The 27,151-nt window shown below is 37.9% G+C and overlaps 1 protein-coding gene across 1 annotated transcript in view; it reads right to left on the bottom strand.

Moving 5' to 3' along the window:
• LOC309855308 (uncharacterized protein) overlaps window positions 1-27,151 on the bottom strand; it is a gene marked incomplete at its 5' end in the record, with an annotated part of 197,637 nt that overhangs the window by 106,765 nt on the left and 63,721 nt on the right. The window contains one exon of the mRNA XM_082715478.1: window positions 15,274-15,460. Within this exon, the coding sequence (XP_082571604.1) occupies window positions 15,274-15,460 (187 nt within the window). The remainder of the gene's footprint in view (window positions 1-15,273; window positions 15,461-27,151) is intronic.

Below are 27,151 nucleotides of genomic sequence, written 5' to 3'. Positions count from 1 at the left end.
GGCAGAGAACCTGAATAAACACTTTCCCAATGAAAACATACAGATGGCCAACAGACACATGAATAAATGCTCAACATCACTAATCATCAGGGAAATGCAAGTTAAAACAACAAGACAGCACCTCATACGAGTGAGAATTGCTAAAATCGGGGTGCCTGTGTGGCTCAGTTGTTAAGAATCTGTCTTTAGCTCAGATCATGATCCCAGGGTCCTGGGATATAGCCCCACATTGGGCTCCCTGTTCAGCAGGAAGACTGCTTCTCCCTCTCCCACTCCCCCTGTTTATGTTCCCTCTCTTGCTGTGTCTCTCTCTGTCAAATAAATAAATAAATAAATAATTTAACAACAACAACAACAAAAAAGGAATGGTTAAAATAAAAGAGACAAGAAATAACAAGTGTTGGTAAGGATGTGAAGATAGGGGAACCCTTGTGCACTATTAGCGGGAATGCAGACTAGAGCAACCACTGTGGAAAGCAGTATGGAGGGTCCTCAAAAGATTTAAAATACAGAGGAGTCAAGTTGGCGGAGAAGTAGCAGGCTGAGACTACATCATGTAGCAGGAGAGCAGCTAGATAGCTTATCTAAAGATTGCAAACACCTACAAATCCAACCGAAGATTGAAGAGAAGAACAGCAACTCTTGAAACAAAATCAACCACTTTCTGAAAGGTAGGACTGGTGGAAAAGTGAATCCAAAGAGACGGGAAGATAGACCGCAGGGGGGATGGGCCGGCTCCCGGCAAGAAGCAGAGCAAAAGAGCACTAAATCAGGACTTTTAAAAGTCTGTTCTGCTGAGGGACATCACTCCAGAGGCTAAACCAGGGTGAAGCCCACACGAGGTCAGCATGGCCCCAATGGTCACAGAAGGATCAGGGGTGTCTGAGTATCACAGAGCTTGCAGGTATTAGAACAGGGAAGCTGGCTACAGAGACAGAGCCAAGGAGTGAGCTCTCAACTCGAGGTTACCTTGAACCAGTTGCAGGCTCGGTAAGCTTGGAGCGCAGCCTGAGACCAGGGAGATGGGAGTAATTGAGCGCTCTTCTCTGAGGGCGCACTGAGGAGTGGGGCCCCGAGCTCTCGGCTCCTCCAGGCTGGAGACTGGGAGGCTGCCATTTTCATTCCCATCCTCTGGAACTCTACAGAAAGCATTCAGGCAACAAAAGCTCCCAAAAGCAAACCCGAGCAGATTACTCAGCCTGGCCTCTGGTAAGGGCCAGTGCAATTCCGCCCGGGGCAAAAACACTTGAGAATCACTACAACAGGCCCCTCCCCCAGAAGATCAACAAGAAATCCTGCCAGGACCAAGTTCACCTACCAAGGAGTGCATGTTCAATACCAAGGAGAGGAGCGGAATACCAGAGGAGGAGAAAGCAAAGCATGGAACTCAATAGCTTTCTCTCCATGATTCTTTAGTCTTGCAAAGTTAATTAATTTTTTTTAATTTTATTTTTTTCTTCTGCTAATTTTAATTTTTTTTTCAATTTTTTTTCTTCTAATTTTTTTAACTTTTACTCTTTTTTAACGTTTTTAAACTAGTTTATCTAATATATATATATTTTCTTTTTTATATTTTTTCTTTATTCTTTTTCTTTTTTTAATTGTTTCTTTTTTTTTTTTCTTTTCTGAACCTCTTTTTATCCCCTTTCTGCCCCCCATGATTTGGGATCTCTTCTGATTTGGTTAAAGCATATTTTCCTGGGGTTGTTGCCACCCTTTTTAGTATTTTACTTGCTCCTTCATATACTCTTATCTGGACAAAATGACAAGGCAGAAAAATTCACCACAAAAAAAAAGAACAAGAGGCAGTACCGAAGGCTAGGGACCTAATCAATACAGACATTGGTAATATGTCACATCTAGAGTTCAGAATAATTCTCAAGGTTCTAGCTGGGCTTGAAAAAGGCATGGAAGGTATTAGAGAAAGCCTCTCTGGAGAGATAAAAGCCCTTTCTGGAGAAATAAAAGAACTAAAGTATAACCAAGTTGAAATCAAAAAAAGTTATTGATGAGGTGCAATAAAAAATGGAGGCTCTCTCTGCTAGGATAAATGAAGCACAAGAAAAAATTGGCGATATAAAAATCCAAATGGCAGAGAATAAAGAAGCTGAGCAAAAGAGGGACAAACAGATACTGGACCACTAGGGGAGAATTCGAGAGATAAGTGACACCATAAGATGGAACAACATTAGAATAATTGGGATTCCAGGGCGCCTGGGTGGCTCAGTGGGTTAAGTCGCTGCCTTCGGCTCAGGTCATGATCTCAGGGTCCTGGGATCAAGTCCCATATCGGGCTCTCTGCTCAGTGGGGAGCCTGCTTCCTCCTCTCTCTCTCTCTGCCTGCCTCTATACCTACTTGTGATCTCTCTCTGTCAAATAAATTAAAAAAAAAAAAAAAAAAAAGAAGAATTGGAATTCCAGAAGAAGAAGAAAGAGAGAGGGGAGCAGAAGGTATATTGGAGAGAATTACTATAGAGAATTTCCCTAATATGGCAAAGGGAACAAGCATCAAAATCCAGGAGGTGCAGAGAACCCCCCTCAAAATCAACAAGAATAGGTCCACACCCCGTCACCTAATAGTAAAATTTACAAGTCTCCTGAAAGTTGCCCGGGGAAAAGAAGTCTGTAATATACAATGGTAAAAATATTAGACTGGCAGCAGACTCATCTACAGAGACCTGGCAGGCCAGAAAGAACTGGCATGATCTACTCAGAGCACTAAACAAGAAAAACATGCAGCCAAGAATACTATATCCAGCTAGGCTATCATTGAAAATAGGAGAGATAAAAAGCTTCCAGGACAAACAAAAACTTAAAGAATTTGCAAACACCAAACCAGCTCTACAGGAAATACTGAAAGGGGTCCTCTAAGCAAGAGAGACCCTAAAAGTAGTAGATCAGAAAGGAACAGAGACAATATACAGTAACAGTCACCTTATAGGCAATACAATGACACTAAATTCATATCTCTCAATAGTTACCCTGAATGTAAATGGGCTAAATGCCCCAATCAAAAGACACAGGGTATCAGAATGGATAAAAAACAAAACCCATCTATATGTTACCTACAAGAAACTCATTTTAGACCCAAAGACACTTCCAGAGTTAAAGTGAGGGGGTGGAAAACAATTTACCATACTAATGGACATCAGAAGAAAGCAAAGGGGGCAATCCTTATATCAGAAAAATTAGATTTTAAGCCAAAGACTATAATAAGAGATGAGTTAGATCTTCCAACAAGAAGATCTAACAATTTAAATATCTATACCCCTAACATGGGAGCAGCCAACTATATAAAACAATTAAAAACAAAATCAAAGAAACACATCAACAATAATATAATAATAGTAGGGGACTTTAACACTCCCCTCACTGAAATGGACAGATCATCTAAGCAAAAGATCAACAAAGAAATAAAGGCCTTAAATGACACATTGGACCAGATGGACATCACAGATATATTCAGAACATTTCATCCCAAAGCAACAGAATACACATTCTTCTCTAGTGCACATGGAATATTCTCCAGAATAGATCACATCCTGGGTCCTAAATCAGGTCTCAACCGGTATCAAAAGATTGGGATCATTCCCTGCATATTTTCAGACCACCATGCTCTGAAGCTAGAACTCAATCACAAGAGGAAATTTGGAAAGAACCCAAATACATGGAGACTAAACAGCATCCATTTAAAGAATGAATGGGTCAACCAGGAAATTAAAGAAGAATTGAAAAAAATCATGGAAACAAATGATAATGAAAACACAATTGTTCAAAATCTGTGGGATACAGCAAAGGCAGTCCTGAGAGGAAAATATATGTTTATGAAAATAAAGGTACAAGCCTTTCTCAAGAAACAAGAAAGGTCTCAAGTACACAACCTAAACCTAAACCTAAAGGAGCTGGAGAAAGAACAAGAAAGAAACCCTAAACCCAGAAGGAAAAGAAAAATCAAAAAGATCAGAGCAGAAATCAATGAAATAGAAACAAAAAAAACAATAGAACAAATCAACAAAACTAGGAGCTGGTTCAAAGAACCAGAATTAATAAGATTGACAAACCCCTGGTCAGACTTATTAAAAAGAAAAGAGAAAAGACCCAAATAAATAAAATCATGAATGAAAGAGGAAAGATCACAACTAACACCAAAGAAATACAAACAATTACAAGAACATACTATAAGCAACTCTACGCCAACAAATTTGACAATCTGGAAGAAATGGATGCATTCCTAAAGACATATAAACTACCACAACTGAATCAGGAAGAAATAGAAAACCTTAACAGACTCATAACCAATAAGGAAACTGAAACAGTCATCAAAAATATCCAAACAAACAAAAGCCCAGGGCTTTTGTTCCCTGGGGGACAAAAGAATTCCAGGGGGTATTCTACCAAACATTTAAAGAAGAACTAATTCCTATTCTCCTGAAACTGTTCCAAAAAATAGAAATGGAAGGAAAACTTCCAAACTCATTTTATGAGGCCAGTATCACCTTGATCCTAAAACCAGACAAGGATCCCATCAAAAAAGAGAACTACAGACCAATATCCTTGATGAACACAGATGCGAAAATTCTCACCAAAATACTAGCCAATAGGATTCAACAGTACATTAAAAGGATTATTGACCATGACCAAGTGGGATTTATTCCAGGGCTGCAAGTTTGGTTCAACGTGCGCAAATCAATCAATGTGATACAACACATTAATAAAAGAAAGAACAAGAACCATATAATACTCTCAATAGATGCTGAAAAGGAATTTGACAAAGTACAGCATCCCCTCCTGATCAAAACTCTTCAAAGTGTAGGGATAGAGGGCACATACCTCAATATCATCAAAGCCACCTATGAAAAACCCACCGCAAATATCATTCTCAATGGAGAAAAACTGAAAGCTTTTCCACTAAGGTCAGGAACACGGCAGGGATGTCCATTATCACCACTGCTATTCAACATAGTACTAGAGGTCCCAGCCTCAGAAATCAGACAACAAAAGGAAATTAAAGGCATCCAAATCGGCAAAGAAGTCAAACTATCACTCTTCGCAGATGATATGATACTATATGTGGAAAACCCAAAACACTCCACTCCAAAACTGCTAGAATTTGTACAGAAATTCAGTAAAGTGTCAGGATATAAAATCAAACCACAGAAATCAGTTGCATTTCTCTACACCACCAACAAGACAGAAGAAAGAGAAATTAAGGAGTCAATCCCATTTACAATTGCACCCAAAACTATAAGATACCTAGGAATAAACCTAACCAAAGAGGCTAAGAATCTATACTCAGAAAACTATAAAGTACTCATGAAAGAAACTGAGGAAGACACAAAGAAATGGGAAAATGTTCCATGCTCCTGGATTGGAAGAAAAAATATTGTGAAAATGTCTATGCGACCTAAAGCAATCTACACATTTAATGCAATTCCTGTCAAAATACCATCCATTTTTTCAAAGAAATGGAGCAAATAATTCTAAAATTTATATGGAACCAGAAAAGACTGCTCACTGCAAAAAGCAGATTGAAGGCATACTTTCAGCAAGGAGTTGATTTTGTGGCCAAAACGATTTACTTTGGAATTACCCAAGCCAGACAAAATGAGTACAAATGAAAGGCAAAGGGAAGCATGAAGTGAAGTTAATAACCTTAATTGGGGATGTCCTCAAAAAGAGAAGCTGAACAGACAGAATGAAGATGACAGTGGGGAGGATAATACTGGTAGCCAACACCTGAGGAAACTGGTTTTAAAATTAGATTTCATTAGTCAAAGCAATAAAATGAGGCAGTGAAACAAATGCTTTAAGAGGAAAGGACAAACTGGTAGTGGGTAAGTCTCAAAAACCTAGAGATAGCAACATACTGAGTTTATTAGATTAGGAGAAAAGTATGTAAAAAGTATGTAAAGTAACTGAACTTCAAGTTTTTAACATTTTTTTTTCCTTTGAAGATGTCTGTTCCACAATATATCATCTTCAAAATATCAAGTCTACCAATGGAAATATAAATGTTAGTTCCATATTGATTCATTTAAAAATGGTTCAACCCTTGAAACTTGCACTTAATGTTAACATTTGGTTTGACTACTAAAATAATTGGTCAACATTACTACTCTGAAACTGGATAACTTTAAATATGTCATCTTGGTACATACACACATACACATAATTATAAGGAAGAAAATATCAAAGAGCTTCTAGAAAAAGAATGAAAGAAAAAGGGAAAATCTTATATGAAATTTTCTTTGAACTGTTCTTGCTCAAAATTCTGGTTAATTTGGTAGTTTGAGTACATTTGTTATCTGTTCTCCCTCAAGAAAATCAACTAAAAGGAGAGCAAGGAAATTAAATATGTATAAACCCACAAGCTCAAAAAGAATGGAGAAGTGGCAATAGGAGATAAGAAGTTGAATTTTTTTTTTTAGGGATTTAACAGACAAGTGGTAATTGATTTAGTGAAATAAAACTCAATTTAAGTGCTGGATGAGAAGAAATATGATTCACCCATAGAATCAAAAAGTGTTGTAACTTGGAGTCACTTGGTAGATCAGAAGAAATGAAGCTAAAAATTAGGGATTGGTTGAAAGTCTATATGCAAAGAAGTCATATATTCAGGTCTCCAGGCAAGAGTACTAGGTTTCCATCTCTGAAGAAACAGAACAGAGGAGACCCCCCTCAGAACACAAGGGACCTTGGTGGACTGGGTGAGATAGGAGTCTAAAATTGAGAAATTTAGTGATAACATATACTTTAATAACGGAACTTAAGCCCCTTCCTGCTCTGCTCTCAGAAAGCCTTAGTCAGGGGCACCTGGGTGGGTCAGGGGGTTGGAGCCTCTGCCTTAGACTCAGGTCATGATCCTAGTTGGCTTTCTGCTCAGCAGGGAGCCTGCTTCCTTCTCTCTATCTCTGCCTGCCTCTCTGCCTACTTGTGATCTCTGTCTGTTAAATAAATAAATAAAATATTAAAAAAAAAAAAAAAAAGAAAGCTTTAGTCAGACATAACCCCCAGGAAAGAGGTTCCACCCCAGACATTAGAGTTCAATGATGCCCAACAAAAAAGGATCAATTCACTAAGGAATCCACTTGCCAACAAGCCCACTCATAAATTGAATTTCCAATCATTTTCTGGTGCATAAGACTTGTTTATGAATGAAAAGGCAAGGATTACTTGGCATGTTAGACAGATCTGTAATATGAGAGGAATAAAATCAGTCAAACAGATAATAGAAACCCAGTAGAAAAACAGATGCTACAGAAAAAAAGAAGTTATTTTTTAAAAACCTGTTTCTAGGGGTGACTGGGTGGCAGAGTCGTTAAGCATCCGCCTTTGGCTCAGGTCATGATTCCAGGTCCCGGGATCGAGCCCTGCTCAGTGGGAACCTGCTTGTCCCTTTTCCACTCCCCCCTCCCTCTCTTGCTGTGGCTCTGTCAGATAAATAAATAAAATCTTTAAATAAATAAATACATAAATACCTGTTTCTAATATCCTTAAAGATACAAAATCACAAGAAAAAGACACAAAGGAGAGAAATCATTAGGTAATGTATACAGGTGGTAAAATTAGAAACAAAATTGAGAAATGATTATACTAAGGGCAGAAAAGTACTTGCCTATTGAATATGTTGGTGGGGAGCGGAAGAGAGTGTTGTGATTGGGAGAGACACTTGGGGACTGTGAATGTGTGGCAGTATTTCATTTCTTCCTTTGTGCTGTTGTTAGTCTCAGCTTTATTACTATTTCTAAAGCTGTACATTTAAATTTTGTGCATCCTTCTGTATGTATATCCTATGTCATACATACATGGGGCACAGACACATAGTGAAAAGGATCAAAAAGAGCAATCAGAGAATGATGAAGAGCTCCTGGAAAATACAATTCTGACAACATCCATGGATACCTTTGGGAAAAAAGGACTGGAAGAAGTTGAGAAATCTCCTGGAAAGTAGGAAGAAAAAAAAAGGGGGAGTACTTCAAAGTATTTGTACTTTGAAGATGATATAAACATAACATTGCCCCCAAAATAACCCACAGACTTAAAAATAGAGGAAAAGTCCATTTTAATCAAAAACAAAAGTGTGGTGAAAAACCAAAACACAAAATAGAAGCTAGGGCGGTAAGCACAGTGCAAATTGAACTGGGCTCCTTGTGGGCAGAAGCAGAAAGCTGACATTCAGGCCACAGACACCAGAAATTCCAGCAAAGAATAGCTTTCCATTGTGAAGGGTCTATCCTAGAAGCAAAACTTGAATTCCTTGCTTGCAACAGTAGAAGGGCAGGCATGGACCAGCTACCAATCTTCCCTGTCCTGGGTAAAATTCTAGAAGCAGAGATAGCATTAAACATGGAATCACAATACATATAAAATACTTGAAGGAAGCAGAGTAACCCTGAGGGAGAAAGAGGACAAAGAGACTGGCCTGTGACCAGATACACAGCAGCCAGGCTTCAGAGCTGGAGGAGAGGAACAGCTGCCTCAAATTAGACACAGCTCTGCTGGTCTTACATCCTTAATCATGCCTTCAACCTACCATAAACTTACACAGTGTTATGCGTCAATTATATCTCAATAAAAAATAAATAGAATGTGAAAAATTAATTAAAAAATAAAACTAAAATTAAAATAAATCATGGCTCTAATTTTCCTGTAAAATGCCTTCTTCCACTTATGATAAAGAGCTGATCCAGGAAAAATGGAACATATTCCAAAATGAGTAATCAGAACTAATTATAAATGATTTTTTAAAAAATGTAAAACAGATGTGTTAGGTAGAAGCTAGACATGAGCAGTGGAAGGACCTCCAAGGCAGAGTCCCAAGCCCTTGAAAGGGCATGATGGAGACATGGGCCAGAGGCAAGGCCAGTGATAAATAAGCCTACACATTATAAGCCGGGGGGCCCAATATCCTGACCCTGTGGCTTCCAAGACCTTGGGGCTGACAGACCAAAGAGCTACAGGTACAGAATATGCACTCTCGTCTTCCACCTCTACTGCAGGGTAACCCTTACACTCATTATAATGCATTTGCATTGCAAGAAGAGCCCCTCCAGATTGAGAAACCCTGATAAGAAGGTTCTCGAACAAACCCTGTAGAATCAAAATCTCCCCCTCCCAACCTGTGGGAGGAGTCTCCCAAATGACTGACAACAACCTCCATTGGAGACCACCCATAGTATGTCATACCCTCCACCAGCCTGGAGAGACCCAATACTATTATTCAACCCCAAAACAACATAGGGCCCTGCCAGTTTCTCCTCTGGAACCCACTGGCTCTCCAACTTGAGAATGTCCTTTTGCTTTAATAAACTGCTTTGCGCTTGCTAGTTTCCTTCCAGCTATCTTTATTCTGAGAGTGGATCCCCATGTAAATCTTCTCATGGGGAATCCAAGACAATGAGACCTCCCCTCACACACTGCAAACTCTCTCACCCCTAACAGATGAACAGAAGGAAAAAACAAGTAAAGAAAGTTCAGTCGGGGAGGGGGGACCTGGTAGCTCAGTCCTTTAAGCCTCTGTCTTCTGCTCAGGTATGATCCCAGAGTCCTGGGATTGAGTCCCACATCAGGCTCCCTGCTCAGCAGGGAAACTGCTTCTCCCTCTCCCTCCACCCCTCTCCCTCTGCCCTTCCCCTTGCTCTTGCTTTCACAGTCCTGTGCTCTCTTGCTATTTCTCTCAAATACATAAATAAAAACTTAAAAAACAAAGTTCACCAGGAAAAAAAATAGTACATATAGCCATTGAAATGCAGCTGAAAATTGTAACCACATATTTTGCCATTGGTTAATAACACTAACAAAAAAAGACCACATAGTAAATCAATCACCTCACTGAGCCACCCCCCCAAAAAGACAAAAGAATAGAATATATGAGCTCAAGAACAAGTGAGCAAGTAGATGATGAAATCTGAAAAGTTAACTCAAGAGAAAAGTGGAAAATCTCACAAATGATGGCAAGATTGGAAGTAGCTTAAGGGAAAAAAAAAATACTGTGTACCATATAATAAGGGGCATAAAAACAGAAAAAAATAGTAGTAAAAATTAAATAAACAAATAAATAATTAATTAATTAAAACGTTAGAGAGAAAAGTGAAAATCAGGGGGAAAAGAGATTCAGCCTAAATAAATCTCATTTGAAGGAGTAAAAAGAAGTCAGGGAACAAAATACATTTTTTAAAGATAACAGTGACTGAAGACTGTCTCGGAATGAAAGACCTGCATAAAATACTAAACGTGAACACCATATTCCAAGAAAAGTAAACCAGGAATGATCTGCATTAAGATATATCCTAGGAAAATCAATAAACAACTTTAAGGAAAGAATCCTTTCAGTAGCTAGGCATGAAAATGAAGTCCTTCATGGTATGGGGCTAGTGGGGGTAGGATGAGGATCAAGCCAGCTTCAGTGTCTCTGTAGCAGCTGCAGAATGTCCCTTCTGGGAAGGGCCTCTGAGTCTGTCTTGGCGCAGTGCTGTTCCCTTGCTGTGATAATTCTGAGGTGTCCTCCCATTCTGAGTCTGCGCTCAGCCATGTGACTTGCTTTGGCCAATAGGGTGTTAGTCAATGTGATACAAGCAGAAGAATGCTTGTTCAGTGCACTTGTCCTTTGTAATTCGAACTCTGAGCCATCATGGCAGTAAGGGCTCTCCTGCTTGCTGGGTGATGAGACTCGTGCCCTGTCATCATCATCCCTGAGCCTGGAGGGAGCCAACTGCCAGAGCTGTGGGTAGGTTTATTGGCAACCAGCCAGTTCTCCACCAAAGTGCCAGCTGATCACAGACCCATGAGCAAGCCTGGCCAAGATTAATTAGACCACCCAGCCCAGACCACTGAACCATTCAAGCAAAACCCTGAGTTACTATATTATTTTTGCTTTAACCTGCTACATTTGGGATCATGTCTTAAACAGCAAGAAGTTACCAGGCACGCTTGGAAATTATGTATTTAAAATAAATGTGGAATGTCTTCCTCATCTCCCATGTTCCTTTTGCCCCAGGAACAAGGGATCTGTTGACTGACTGGCAGCTTGTGCTTCTGTGTCTAGAACAATTTAAAATATTGATGGGAAATCAAGGCAGTGGTTCCTCAGTATCAAGATGCCCCTAAGAACTCTGACATCTGTTTTGTGCTGACCACACATGCCCCATTTAGAGAAGGCAAAAGGCACTTCTGTATTTGCCAGAGATAAAGTTTCTGTACCAGCTGTGTCCCCTGTCCTGTATCTTTCTATAAAACTAGATAAATGCAGTATCACCTTAAAACCTATTTGTGTCTGGTGAGACTGACTGCCAACTTCAATCTGTCCTCACAGAAGCAGGGGTGTAGTGGTATTCAACACCAGGAGAAGCAAGACCCACAAAATTCATATACAAGAAGGTGCAACCCAGGGTAATTTTGACTAAACCATAGTTTTATTTAAGTATATTCTGAATGCTTAAATATGAGAGAACATTGTTTCCATGGGAACTACTTAAAATATCTACTACAGGACAAGCATCAGTGAACCACAGGTTGATATCTACATGTGAATTTGTAGCCAAGAGCCTGGAAGTGAGCATTCAATCTGACTGGGAAAGAAGTTGTATGTGGGAAATGTGACTGGAGAAGCATATAAACACTGTAACATTTATAGTTATCAATATAGTGATGATATGACTAATAAGAAAGGTGAGTGACTTGTCAGGAATCACTGATTCTTATCTTTAGTAACTGCCAAAGAGCATAAAAGAAAATAAGAGGGGAAAAAATGTATGCAATTCACAAAGTGTACCAACTATAAATTCTAGAGATTAAGTAACATAGCATCTACATTCTTAAAACAAAAAGTATGTAGTGTACAAGACACAAAATCATGCTAGTGGTAGAAGAAATTAAATCACCTTTATCAGACTGACTGCCAAACAAAGCAAAAAATATGCTATGAAAACCTAAATAACCCTAATTAGTCCTCTCTAATTAACGGATGCCAAACTTTGGTACCTTAAAAATACAGGATGTCCACAAGAATCCACAGATCATCAAAAAGAGAGAGAGAGGCCATTTTTCAGACCACAAGAACTTCAGTGACTTCTAAAGAATTAAAAAAAAAAATTCCCTAATTAAAATTCATGGATATAAAAAATAATAAAACTCCAATATATACGATAAAACATAAATCTTTTTTGAAAAGCTTTCTTTTCTCACTAAGAGTCAAAGAAAAAAGTTAAATAGCTTTAAAAAATATAAGATTAACTGCATAAAAAAGACTAAGATATAGTCAAATTTGCACTCAAGAAATATCATAGCCTTATTTAATTGGACTAACGAAAACAAGAAACAAATGTTTAAAATATCAAAATACAGAGGAAAATAAGGAAAACGGAAGAAAAATTAAAATAAGCTTAATAACTGAGATAAAATCATAGCATTAATTTAAAACATTCAAAGACTGCTTCTTTGGGGGAAAACTTAATGAAATAAGTAAGACTTCTAACTTTTTTATTCAGAAAATCCAGCATTGAGAAAATGAATAAGCACTTAAAGGAAGAAGTGAAAGATCATCAGAGAGAGAGAAATCTGTAGTAGCCCACATAGCTACCTAACTTCATTCAAGAAGCTAAGAGTTTTGTATGAGCTTCTTCAACAGGAGGCTGTTCCTGAGAGGGTAGAGGTCAGGTCTGCTCCACATAGTCTGAAGGAATCTGTGATTCAAGGTTGCATGCAAATGACCCTATTCCATGTAAGCAAAGCCCCAGCCACCAAAACATCAAATACAGAAATCAGAACCTAGGATGAATTCATTCACAAGCCAAGGAAGCCAAGAAACACCCGGTCCCGCCAGAAGCTGGGAGAGGCAAGGGAGGATTACGTCCTAGAAGGAAGGCAGCCATGCACCCACCTTGATTCAGAACGGTGAGTAAATCAATTCTGTTGTTTTCAGCCACCCAGTTTATGGTAACTTGTTACAACAGCCCTAGGAAATGAACATACTTCCACTTCACTTCCATATCCTAGTTCTGCCAGACCCACGTGCTACTGACATTTTGTGCTGAATGACTGTGGTGGGGCCATCCTCTGCACTGAAGGGTATAGTTGTGGGGCCGGACCCTGGCCTCCACTCACCAGATGCTGAAAGTACTCTCTCTCCAAGTGGGACAACAAAAAATGTGTCCAGATGTAGCTAAATGTCTGTGCAAAACTCTGTGGCAAAATTACCCCCAGTTGGGAATCACTGTGGTAGGCTAGTGGTAAATGAATATTTAGGCAAATGGACCAATTACAGAAAAACTTCAAATGTTTATGGACTGAATTTTTAAATAAAAATTGAAGAGTACAAAACAAAAGGAAAAGTACTTTATTAATCCCCGTTTTAAAAGTATGTAATATTACAGAGCCTGGGTGGCTCAGTCTGTTAAGCATCTGCCTTTGGCTCAGGTTCATGATCCCAGAGTCCTGGGATCAAGTCCTTCATGGAGCTCCCAGCTCAGCAAGGAGTCTGCTTCTTCCTCTACTCCCCAGCTGGCTTGTGATCTCTTTGTCTTTCACACTTTCTCTCCCACATAAATAAAAGTAAAATCTCTAAAAATGTATGTAATATTACAAATATGTGTTCTTAAAGCTTAGAATACTAAATTATTAGTGAGTTCAATAAAATCATTGAGAAAATCAGCTAGTCTTTAACATATCGGCATATTTGAAAAGCAGCAATATGTAAATAGCTTTCATTTGTTTATTTATTCATTCAACAAAAATTTTAATCAGAGTCACAGAAATGTCAGGACCGTGTCCTATACATGTGCCAAACAGACAAGATCCTAGCCCTTCAGAAGCTGATATAATTATTACCTTTTTTCCCCCCAAATCACCACAGGCTGCATGTGCCCACGGAGCCCAGGAGCCTTGACACTTTCTGGGACTTAGAGTTGCAGGATTTCTCTGGAGGAAGCAGCCTCAGGGCGCCTTTACTGCATCAGACCTGAACTTCAAAGAAAGATCCCCAGGGAGACAATCTGAACCCTTCACTCCCTCTCCCCAACCACAACTTACGAATGTCCAAAACTGATTATGTTCTGTTGAATCCTGAGAACCTACTCCTTATGGGTATTTTAGGAGAAAATTTCGAACTTCCCCTTGAGCAGAGACTGACAGCTAATAAAACTTCTCCTCAACGGTTGTTGGAACCATAGAGCAATAAACTCTATGTATACTGATTAGATTTTTACCTAAGCTTTCACTCAAATGAAACTTTTTTTTTTTAAAGATTTTATTTATTTATTTGACAGAGAGAGATCACAAGCAGGCAGAGAGGCAGGCAGAGAGGAGGAAGCAGGCTCCCTGCTAGGCAGAGAGCCCGATGCGGGACTCGATCCCAGGTCTCTGAGATCATGACCTGAGCCGAAGGCAGCAGCTTAACCCACTGAGCCACCCAGGCGCCCCTCAAATGAAACTTTTAATGTAGAGTCTAAACAAGGGACACAAAGTTTGCCTGTAAATGGACTCTGCTAACTACAGTTCTAGTAGTTGAATCAGGTTTCTATCAGCAAATGATTTGTTTCCTGAACATGCTGCTGGGAACCCTAAATACTGTAACAGCTATGGCATGATCACACTGATAATTTAACTTCTTTTATAAGGAAATTAAGTTTGTAAATATTAGAGAATATAAATAATAATTTGGTTATTTTCATCTATTGGCAAATTTTTGGATCAGAAGACTTCTAGATACTAGAGTCTTTTAAGTCTCAGTTTCTAGCCAATGGTATAGCCCCTCACTGTATTTTTTTAAATTTTAAGGCGGTATTGGTAAATTCTGACTGCTGGCCAGGCACTAAAATTTTTAAACTTACATATTTTGACCCAGGAACAAGGTGATGGTTTTCTGATGTGGAACAAAGAGATAACATGTGTCCATTTTCTACTTGTTGTTATAAAGATCTATAAAGGGCTGGTAATAAATTAAAACTATATTCAGGATATTATGGAGAAAATACTAGATAAATTTAAGATGTCATTGCTCTTACTCTGTAGGTGCATAAAGTTGGCCGTCAACTCTCAAGGTCTATAAATGATAAGTGACTCCTGTTCTAAATGGAGATTTACCCTTATAGTCATACAGTGTCTTATTCTTGGCTTATAGTTCTCTGTTAAATGCCAGTCTTTTTCTGTTGAGGGGAAAGGTGATTAAAGAGCTCTTGTGACCATATTAGAAACCAGCCCTGACCACTGCTGCAGCACACTGAAGTATTCTATAAATAATTTATAAACCTCGAAGGTCTGGCTCTGGGAGATACTCACCTTTTCTCCATCTGTGCACCACACCTCATTCATCAAAATTGAACCCAGCACATGCAGTTCTGCTTCAGGATGGGTAGAGCTACATATACAATAAATCAACAAGTCGACCAGGATGACTCTGCTGCTGCCCAAAGACCACTTGCAGTAATTCTGGGAACAATCTATTTTGACCATGAACCTTGACCAACTATATCATAGAAAAGAAAGGGTGAAATACCTTTTTAAAGATGACAAATACTACTATGGAAAAGGAACACTGAAGGTGGTTTTAGACGTTGGCAAAACTGCCTAAGAAGTTTAATTATGACAACATAGTCCCAATGGCGGCTTGAAAAACTAACTTTTTAGAATGTTCCCTGTGACTTAATGTTGCATGAGACTTGGCAGTGGAATTTCTCCCATTACAAATTTTCTCAAAGGAAAATACTGTTGCACATATATTGAATTTGCTTTCTAAATTATATAGAATGTAAAAGAATTTTATCACCAAATATATTGTGCAGAAGCAAAGTTTTAACAGACTACACATACCAAACTAAAACTGCTCATTTATACCTTATTCACAAATATTCCAAATTTCTCATTTTATCATATTGCTATTGATATAAAAATTTGTAATAACATAGTTAACTCTTGTCTACAATTTGAAGTGGGTACTCTTAAGTTATGAGCCACTCCTTATACTATTATTAGATCTTCTTAGTTTTTAGAGTAACAAGCAATACCTTTGAACTTAATTTTATTAGTAATCTCTACCCAAGAACACTATAATATTTATTAGAGATTCAAACATTAATTTTCTCTTAAGGACTTATTTGAAAATAATGGTCATTTGATAAAATATAAATGATTTTATGTGTAACTATACATCAAAATGCATAAATTCCTTAGCATATGTAATATTCTATGTTTATAAAAACAGTTATTAAAAATTTTTCACAAGTACACTGAAAAATGTGAGGCATTTATTATTGCTTTAGCAAGACTAACTTTCTTAACCATAAGGAAATCAGAGCTGTGTCTATTTATGTCTTTGCTTATTATGTATGCAAACCTTTTTTGAGTGACAATTGCAGGATAGGTAAAAATAAGTATAACAGAATTTGTATTTTGAGGATGTTCACAGTTTTTAAAGAATCGAGTTAAAAATTATGATGGCATGACAAAATAAAAGTATAGGTAAAATTCTAGCATCCAGTAAGGAGTGACTGATCCAGACTGAAGTTTAGGGAAGTCTTTATAAAAGAGGTATCATCTGAAATATTTCTTGACAAATAAGTCAGATTTCACAGAGAAATAGGATATAAAAGGTAGCAAGGAGATATAAAAACAGGTTGTGTTAGGGGCGCCTGGGTGGCTCAGTGGGTTAAGCCACTGCCTTCGGCTCAGGTCAGGATCTCAGGGTCCTGCGATGGAGCCGCGTATCAGGCTCTCTGCTCAGCAGGGAGCCTGCTTCCTCCTCTCTCTCTGCCTGCCTCTCTGCCTGCTTGTGATCTCTCTCTGTCAAATAAATAAATAAAATCTTAAAAAAAAAAAAACAGGTTGTGTTTTAGCACAAATACATGATTCAAATTAATGCATGCTGAAATGATATCTCTGATAATATCCAAAATTTATAAAGAACTTATACAACTTAACACCAAAAATAACAAATAATCCAAATAAAAAATGGACCGGGGACTTGAATAGACATTTCTTCAAAGAAGACATATAGACATATGAAGAGGTCAACAAACACATGAAAAGATACTCAATGTCACTAATCATCAGGACAATGCAAGTCAAACCTACAATGAGATATTACCTTACACCTGTCCGAATAGCTAAAACAAAAGAGATAAGAAATAACAAGAGTTAGTAAGGATGTGGAGAAAAAGGAATCCTAATGTACTGTTTGTGGGAATGTAAACTGATGCAGCCATTATGGAAAACAGTATGGAGTTTCCTCAAAAAATAAAAAAAACAGAACTACTATATGATCCAGTAATTTTGCTATTGGGTATTTACCCAAAGAAAATGAAAACACTAATTCAAAAAGATATATGCACCCCTGTGTTTACTATCATATTTACAATAGCCAAGAAACAGAAGCAAACTAAGTGCCCATTAATAGATGAATGGATAAGGAAGACGTGGTGTATTTACACATACACGAACATTATGCAGCTATGAAAAAGAATGAGATCATGCCATTTGCGACAACATGGATGAACCCAGAGGGTACTGTGCTCCATGAAATATATTAGACAGGATAATAAATGTATGATTTCACTTATATGTGGAATCTAAAAAACAAAACAAAACAAAACAAAAAAACAAAAATCAAAATCAGACCTATAATCAGAGAAAAAACTGATGGATGCCAGAGGCGAGGGATGTGGGGGTTCAGGAAAATGTGTGAAGGGGTGTAAGAGGTACAGGCTTCCAGTTAGGGAATAAATAAGTCATGAGAATAAAATATAGAGCGGGGGGGGGGGGGGTTGGATTAATGCATGTGGCAAAATTTCTACATCAGCTACCACAAATAAATGATAGAAGGAGTTAGCTAAATTTTGAAATAGTGGTAAAATTAAATTATTAAATTATCTCAACACCGTCCTTTATTATTTGTTTTTCCTTCACTTTTTATAGATTTAGCATGTTTCTCTCCATATCCCTTTGTTCTTACCATTCTTACCACACCAGTGCACACCTTTCTGACTTGCAAAGGACAGCATGTGCATTTTTTTGCTTGAAGGCTTTCTAGGACTCTCAAGCCATCCTGGCCAACTTCACTCTAGACATAAAATGCTGAATGAACATGGGTGCTGGTTTAAACCAATGGCTTATGGAAATTGGTATGTAAATGTTACATCTTCCTTGACTCTTGGATATGATTTCTCAGGAGCATGTTTTCTCTTGCTCCTATAGTTCCACAGGAAGATTAAATTCCAGTTGTCCATGGTGGTCACTTGCTTCAAAATGAAAGATTTTCAAAAGCTTTTATTTCCTTCCCTGTCTAACTTCCTTATTTTCTTGGAATCTCCTGTAAATTAAACCACTTATACTTGAATGGCTGTTTTGGTCTGGGTCCCAAATTAAAATGTACATTGGGATAAAAGTACATTAAGTAAAATAAAATTACATGAGCAAGAAATAAACTTTATTTATAATAAGCCACTGAAACTATGAGGTCATTTGTTCTTAAAGAGTAACAGAGCTTGGAGCACGTGGGTGGCTCAGTGGGTTAAGCCTCTGCCTTCAGCTCAGGTCATGATCTCACGGTCCTGGGATAGAGCCCCACATCGGATTCTCTGCTCAGCAGGGAGCTTGTTCCCTGCCCCCCACCTCTGTCTGCCTCTCTGCCTACTTGTGATCTTTCTATCTGTCAAATAAATAAATAAAATCTTTAAAAAAATAGAAGTAACAGAGCTTGTTCTGATTAAAAACTAATATATTAGGGAAAAGAGGACATGTGTGAAATTAGAATAAAAGAGATATTATAAATAATAAAGAAGGTACTTGGAGGGACGCCTGGGTGGCTCAGTTGGTTGGACGACTGCCTTTGGCTCAGGTCATGATCCTGGAGTCCGAGGATTGAGTCCCGCATCGGGCTCCCAGCTCCATGGGAAGTCTGCTTCTCTCTCTGACCTTCTCCTCGTTCATGCTCTCTCTCACTGTCTCTCTCAAGTAAATAAATAAAATCTCTAAAAACAAAAAAAAAAAAAAAAAGAAGGTACTTGGAAAAGAGATTCTTGTACTTCAGGAGAAAGATGATGTATTTACCATGGAATGCAGGTTGGACCAAAATGTGGATATTTGGGTTGGGGGGGGACTCATATAGGATATTTAGTAGAAAAGCAATGAATTTTTTAAGATTATGGGGAAACAATGGAAAGGAAATGAATCTATAAAAGGATGTGCTCAATTTCTTAGCCCCCAAATCTGCTTTATCCATGAAATTCTCTGTCTCATTAAACATTGCTACTATTCTTCTGGTCATTGATTCAAAATTTGCACACCTTTAGTTCCACACCTTTACCCTCCTCTTGCAGAGCCTCCCCAGTCCCACTCAATAGGCAGGTCTTGCCAATTCTACCTCCTAAATATTTCTCAGATCTCTTCCTCATCCTCATGACTGCTCTCAGAGTCAGAATCTCACCTTCTCTTGTTTGGTCCAATGTAGCACAGTGGTTGTCAGCCTCCCTTTATCAATCTGTTAAAGTGAAGTTCCTGCCTCCATACTCTAGACAGAATGAGTGATGGAAAAGGCAAATGTGATCACTTTACTCTCCCTTTAAGGTCTGTCAATAATCTACATATCTTTAAGAGGAGTGAGAAAAACAATCAATTGGGAATATAGAAGAAAATATTAAAAACTTCAAATATTTCTATTTTATCCTATAAAATAAATACTAATGTCTCATATACAGAGAAAAAAATGTATGACACTCATAAATATGTATGTAGAGATATATTAGAAGGGACTATTCAAAAAAGGTTTACTAGAATGGATAGATGTATAATCTAAACTATCTGGAGGCAAGCATCAAGGAAGCATCAAGGATAAAACTGAATTCCTTAACATGACATATTAAGCAAGCTCCAGTTTCAGTGTCCTACTGCTCTACCCAATAAGATTCACAACCTAGTAACACTGCTTTGTTTTTAGTTCCTTCATTATATATTTTGCTATTTTGTATTTCCCTGCATTTCCTTAATTGCTTTATGTCAGAAACAGGCTTTTCACCTGTATTCATATATCAAATTCAATCTCCTTCAAAACTAACCACTCCTTCCACAGTACTGTCCTGAGCTCTCATGACTGGCTGAGATTAAAGGCACCTCTGTGCTCACAGAGAACCCTTTGACTATTACTGTGATAACATATATTCAATATATATTCAAATGTCATAACATATATTCATATATATATTCATATATATATTCATATATTTTTCTATGAAAAATATTGTTTATAGTCATAAATGTGTCTTTGTACTGTCTCTTTTACTCACTGGAGGTAGTCTGGGGTCAATAATCACATTTTTTTTATTTATCCTTGCATTTCTAGGACCTAGGAGAGTGTCTGTTGGAAGATAGGAGTTCAGTGAATGTCTGTGGAACTATTATATACTACAGATAGAATAGTTAGAAATCTAATATGAAAACCCAGAAGTTAAATAGAAAGAAAAGAAACAAAAATCTACATGCCTTGATTTTTCAGTCTTACATAAACAAGGGAGAGACAGCATCAGCTGTAAAACATCAAAGGTTCTACTCTATTTGCCATATACCAAGTTGTATTATGACTGTTTGATGGATTCTTTTTTTTTTTTATTAACATAGATTATTTGGCCCAGGGGTACAGGTCTGTGAATCATCAGGCTTACACATTCCACAGCACTCACATACCCTCCCCAATGGCCATCAGCCAGCCACCCTATCCTGCTATTCAACATAGTACTAGAAGTTCTAGCCTCAGCAATCAGACAACAAAAAGAAATAAAAGGCATCTAAATCGACAAAGAAGTCAAACTCTCACTCTTTGCAGAGGATATGATACTTTCTGTGGAAAACCCAAAAGACTCCACTCCAAAACTGCTAGAACTCATACAGGAATTCAGTAAAGTGTCAGGATATAAAATCAATGCACAGAAATCAGCTGCATTTCTATACACCAAAAGAAAGAAGAAAGTGAAATTAAGGAGTCGATCCCATTTACAATTGTTTGATGGATTCTGGTAGAAAACACAGGAGTCCTGGGTCAAAGACAAAGAGCCTTTTAATTTGTGACACAGCAAGCAGCATGAACTTCAGATTCACACCCATGGGAGTGATGTATGCTGGCCCAGGGGAATGCTGCACATGCAGTGGATTTCCCTCATAGCTGAAGAACCCCAAGCTTAGGAAACCCCAATTTTTATAATGGACTACAAACAAATGTGCTCAAAATTTTCCCTGAAAAGAGATATTTTCTCAATTTTCCTGGACAGCGAGCAAACTTGCCATCTAACTCAAGAGAGAGAGATTAGATCTAACCTTCAAGGCCACTGACCATACAAATAGCCTTGAAAAGAGAGTCTAAAACAAAAGTTGCCAGAGCTTCTCACATGACTAATGGAAGTATTAAAGATTCAGCAGAATCATCCCCCAAATACTAGTAATTAAAATTACCTAAAATATGTACAAAAGATCCTGGGGCAATTGATTTGGTCACACTAATTAAGATGAACTGTTCTAATTCTTCAGTTTTAACCAAAATTTCAGTAACACTGGTTTGCTGAGTTGTAAAATGCTCCTCTTTATAGCCAAATTAATTTCAAATTTTAAATATGGATCAACTCTATATTAGAAAATAATTATCAATGTTTCTTTTGCCTTAAGCCCAAGTTATTTGACACCCACAGTATTTGTGTATTTTCACCCTTGCAGACAGAGGTCTTTGAATCTCCCATCATACATTAACAAGAAATTATTTTCTTCTTTCATTTATTGTTTGTATATTTAATTTTAAACCATAAAACCAAATTATTCATTCACAATTACATATAGATAAACCCTTGATCATAATTATCCTCTTTTCTAGGATTATGATTCTACCATTTTAGTGTAAACAAGAAAGTAGCTGAAATGATTGACAAAATGTAAATGCCCAAGCTTCCAAAGTTTCAGGTTTTATTAATAAAGTGAATTATATGCTTTTAACAGGATACCCATATGATTGTGAATTGGCATTGTGCTTTTTAAGATTACAGGCATGCTTATTACAATTTTTAAAAAAATAAGAATTTATTGTGTTTTAGGCAAAATAAATATTTTAAATACTTTTTAAAAAAGATTTTATTTATTTATTTGACAGACATCACAAGTAGGCAGAGAGGCAGGTGGGTGGGGCAGGGGAAAACAGGCTCCCTTCCAAGCAGAGAGCCCGATGCGGGGTTGGATTCCAGGACCCTGGGACCATGACCTGAGCCAAAGGCAGGGGCTTTAACCCACTGAGCCACCCAGGTTCCCCTAAAGACATTTTTTTTTAAATACTTTATTTATTTATTTGACAGACAGAGATCACAAGTAGGCAGAGAGGCAGGCAGAGAGAGAGAGAAGAGAAAGCAGGCTCCCTGCTGAGCAGATAGCCCAATGTGGGACTCGATCCCAGGACCGTGGGATTATGACCTGAGCCGAAGGCAGAGAGGTGAGCCACCCAGGCACCCCCAAGAAATAATGGGATCAGTTAAAGTCATGTGGAGTATTATTAGTTCAAATATTTAGGAAGAAATGGCCAGAAGGCAAGGTGAAGTGATAGACTAGATCACAAGATTGAAGTCCTGCTGGCCACGATGATTTAGGAATTGTCTAGGGATGTAATCCGTGTAGCTACAGTCTTAGATAAATGGGGGAAAGCAGACAGATCCTCAAAAAGCACCATACAAAAGTAAAATGTGAGGACAAGCAGCCTATGATAGAGAAAGGGGAGTAACAAGAGAAGCAACAGTAGAAAAAAGACATGACAGTGTGGTATTATGGAAGCCAAAAGACAAGCTGCAATGAAGAATGGATAATAGTAACAATAAATGAATGAATAAAATATATTTTAAAAGAAAAAAATAGAAAAGAAAGTAAAATAAAATGAAATGGAAAAATATCCCTTATATATTGGTTTCTATTCTAAGAACGTGCTCTTTATACTTATAAAATGAGCATTCCCATTTTACCTTTGAAGAAACAGAAACAGGAAGAAAGAATAAATAAACAACCATACATAGATTATATGTGCTGGAGCCAGGATTGCAGTTCCAGCAGTCAGGCTCCAGAGGCCATGTTCTAAACCACTGATCTAGGCTGAGGACAGAACACATGCTACTGGTTTCAGAAGAATAGGTGTGTGCAAGCCAGACCACACTGGGCTCCTCCGGCACCAGCTGGGGAGGGAGTGGTGGCACTGCATACTGCTTTCTCAAGAAGTCTGTGGTAAGATGGGAAAAAGAGATGGTTCGAACAACTTTAGGATCTGAAATCCTGGACAAGCTTAATGACAACTTTAGGATCTGAAGTCCTGAACAAGCTTAATGACAAAGAGAAAAGAGCTAGTTGAGTGGGAAAATCTGAGATGCAAAAGAAGCATGAGATAATTAATGACACCAAGTTGCTAAGGTGCTGAAAGGGGAGAGATTGGAAGCCACTGATGGAAGTAGGTAAACAGAATTTTCACAGAAGAAAACATTTTAAAATGAAAAGAAAAGAAAAAGAATTTATAGAGGTTATCCTTTTGTCAACCTCAGTGCTTTTAAAGTAATGATTGATCTTCTGGATGGAATGGATGGATGGGTAGATAGAGAGAAAGGCAGGCAGACAGACAGACATAGATGTATAGAGAAATAGACACATGGCAAACAACCAAGGCCCTACACTATAGCAAGAATCAAGAAAATTCAAATTACTATGAAAGAACTTTAATTTCAGAAATTGTATGACAATTGCACAGTTATTAAGATAGTTGAGTTAAATAGCTTCATTCTGCCTACTCAAACTTCAAATTTACAGTCTCTACAACTTGTTATAAAGTGATTGTTTTCCAATCCAGTCGAGCTGCTTTCTAGGTTAAAAGGCACCCAATAACTAATGACAATGATATATGCATTCATTCCTTTTGGATAAAATTATTTCCTTTTCCTACCACATAATTTAGTACTCTGAAAATGTAAATCCATCTTAGGTAATGGAATTTTAAACCAAACTTCTACTGGTACAACTTAATTATGTAATTTTCCCTGTAAAATATCCAAGTGAACCAAATGACATTTTATTTACTTTTTATGAATTTATTTTCCTTTCATGATACCTTTCCTTTATTCTATAAAACTACTATCCTAAAGCACTTTGAAATCCACCAAATAAAACTTTCATGTGGATCCCAAGTATAGTAAGATATTTTTCCTATTCTCTGTACTTGTGTCTACCCTTTTTTGACGAGCATACCATTCATCACCATCATGAGGTTTACACTTTCCTTCTCTTTCTAGAAAGCCATTATTTTCTACTTGGTTCACTCTTTACTGTAAATGTTCAAATAATAAAAGTGATTCTACAAAAAGTGTTTGCCTGGTAGAAACAAAGACATGGAAATAAAATGCTCTTTGCATTCACGGGTCATCCTTTTGTGTGAATGACAGTTATGGAAGTATTGGAAAAAATTCCATGCTCCATGCCACAATGCAATGCAAATGATTCCCTTTATGAAAGAAAGACAGACTGTGTAATTTTCTTTGTTTTCATGGTCACTGGCGCCATTAAATTGATAGTTAGACCTAAAAGACCACTGTTGTTTGAAAATAGAAGAGCCAAAATCCTTGTACATAGCTAGTGGTCAAAGTACCTTAGAAGACCAACCAAAACAAACCATTTTATACTGAGAAATGGCCACTGGTAGTGACTTCACTACACAATAATAAAAGAACAGATATTTGTAAGCATTGACTACAAAGGAGTACATTGCAGAAACCATTACCTTCCTCAAATGCATGCAGCTGGATCAATCCCATTTGTTGTCTGAAGAAGCCAGTTCGGCTTCATTTACTCCATGACTGTTGATCTGGAATCCACAATTCCAGAGAATGTTGCCCCTGAAAAAGCCCACACATTCACAATGCCAGACTTGCAAAAAAATTAAGATTTGAAACCTGGCACTGGGGCTCAGACAACTCCAAAGTGGTACAAATAGGAAGCTCAGATGACGGCAAAATTAAAAGGGAAAGCCAATAATGCAAATCAAGACAATCCAGCAGGTGCCTGGGTGGCTCAGCAGCTGAGCACCCAACTCTTGATCTGAGATCAGGTCATGATCTCAGGGTCATGAGCATGAGCTCCACATCAGGCTCCGTGCTCAGCGGGGAGTCAGCGTCAGATTCTCTCTCCCTCTCCCTCTGCCCCTCCCCAACTTGCGCACATGCACACACACACACGCACACATGCACACACTATCTCTCTTTCTCTCTCAAATACATAATCTTAAAAAAAAAAAAAAAAAAAGCAATCCAGAAACATAGTGAACTTATAGAGAGCAGAACAGGACTAAAGAGGAAAACTGAGACCTGAATGATTCTCTGAACCTATGAGCAAGTGTGGAATAGATTCCTCCCTTGTAACTGGCTAAGAGCAGGGGCCTCCCTTGAAGGCTAAGGTGCTCACCTGAGAAAGACAACTGCTCACTGACAAAGAGGAAAAAAAAACAAACAAACAGAAGTATCAGAACTTTTCATGTCAAACAGTAAAACCAAACCATATGTACAAGTGTCTGTGGCTTCAGTCTTTCTTCTGTCATCAGATTTAGGGGAGTCAAATAGTGGTATCATGAAATCCAGGGCAGAAGAACAAGACAGATGTAGTGACACTGACAATGCAACCATCTTTTATAAGATGAAAAACAAGCATTTTTCCCCTTGAATGCTTTGGGACGGATATATAAGATGATGTGTTTGTTCACTACCTTGCTTGCTTAGCATTCATGAAGAATTCAGGATGGACTGTTTTACAAGGTATAGAAGTGGTTAAGAAGATTGGATAAGGACAATTGAACCCTCATTCCCTGAAAAGTGTGTTTCTGAAAAGGAAAGAATTAGAGTGGAACATCATGGAAATGAGTCATTTGGTAAATGGGTGCCAGTGGGAGAAAAGGTGAGGAGACAGGGCTATATTTTGAAGTAATTAATCTATAGAGTATAAAAGGTGAATGTGCAAGACACATCTTTGGTTTTGATTTATTGTTATGATTAATCATCTCCCTTTCTTTCTTCTTACCTCCCAGGTAGGAAGCTAGAGCCTCTATGTTACTGCATCTCTCTTCCCTCTCTTTCTGTGTGTGTGTACACACATGTGGGATATGGGTGCATGTGTGGTGTGTCTTTTAGTTAATATCTTATTAACTGCCTTTTTAAATAAGTTTTTCTTCTCATACTACACCAAGGGGAGTTTTTTTTAAAGACATATCTATTAAGTGGTAGGTTGGAGCCAGAGTGGTATACTTTGCTTAAAATAGATGAACTGCCTTTGTTGCTATGGCCAAACTTGTCTTGTTCATGGTCTGGATCCTATCTCCTTCATTTATTCAAGAATTTTGCTCACGCAGTCCTCCCATCTCTGTCCTGGACCACGCATTTTACTCTAATAGATCAGTCCTATAAATGTCTAAACATGCTATACTATCATCCATATTAAAACCTCTCCCTTGACAGGACAATCACCATTCCCCATTTCTTGTTCACTATTATAGCAGAATTCCTCAAAATAATTTCTCTCCTCACTGTCTTCACTTCCTTCTTTTCGTTCTCTCTTATATTCTTGCCAGTAATTCTTTCAGGCTACATTCCACTGAAACCACTTTTTTTTTTTAATGTCACTACTGACCTCCAGACTGCTAAATCCAATGATTCAGTTGAGGTCATCATCCTTTTAACCTCTGATCATTATATGAAATGATGGACCATTCCCTTCGCCTTGAAGTCCTAGCTTTCTTTCATCTGTGTGGTTTCATCTCTGAGCCAGGTATTCACTTTGATATATACTACTTATTACTCTAATCTGGCTATTTCTACTGTATGGCTAGATCCTTTTCGTTACTCCAATTTCTAGATGTAAAGAACCCAGGGCTCATAAATGACCTTCTTCTCTTTATCCTGCTGTGCTCCCCATACAGATGACTGTAATACTCTATAAGCCATCTGTCTGCTGTGACTCCTAACTTAATATCCACAGCTCAATATTCACCTGGTGAAATGTATTTGCCTCTTATAGCATGTCTACTTAGATATTTAATAATCATCTCAGGTTTAGCATGTTCAAAGTAGTCTGCTTTCCCAACACCCTTGTTCCTTCCCTGACTTTGCAACCCACTTCATTCCAG

This window comes from Mustela nivalis, assembly GCF_964662115.1.
Source record: "Mustela nivalis genome assembly, chromosome: 20".
Lineage (NCBI taxonomy): Eukaryota > Metazoa > Chordata > Mammalia > Carnivora > Mustelidae > Mustela > Mustela nivalis.
The sequence above is the reverse complement of the archived record's forward strand: the minus strand, read 5'-3'. Positions and strand labels throughout refer to the sequence as shown.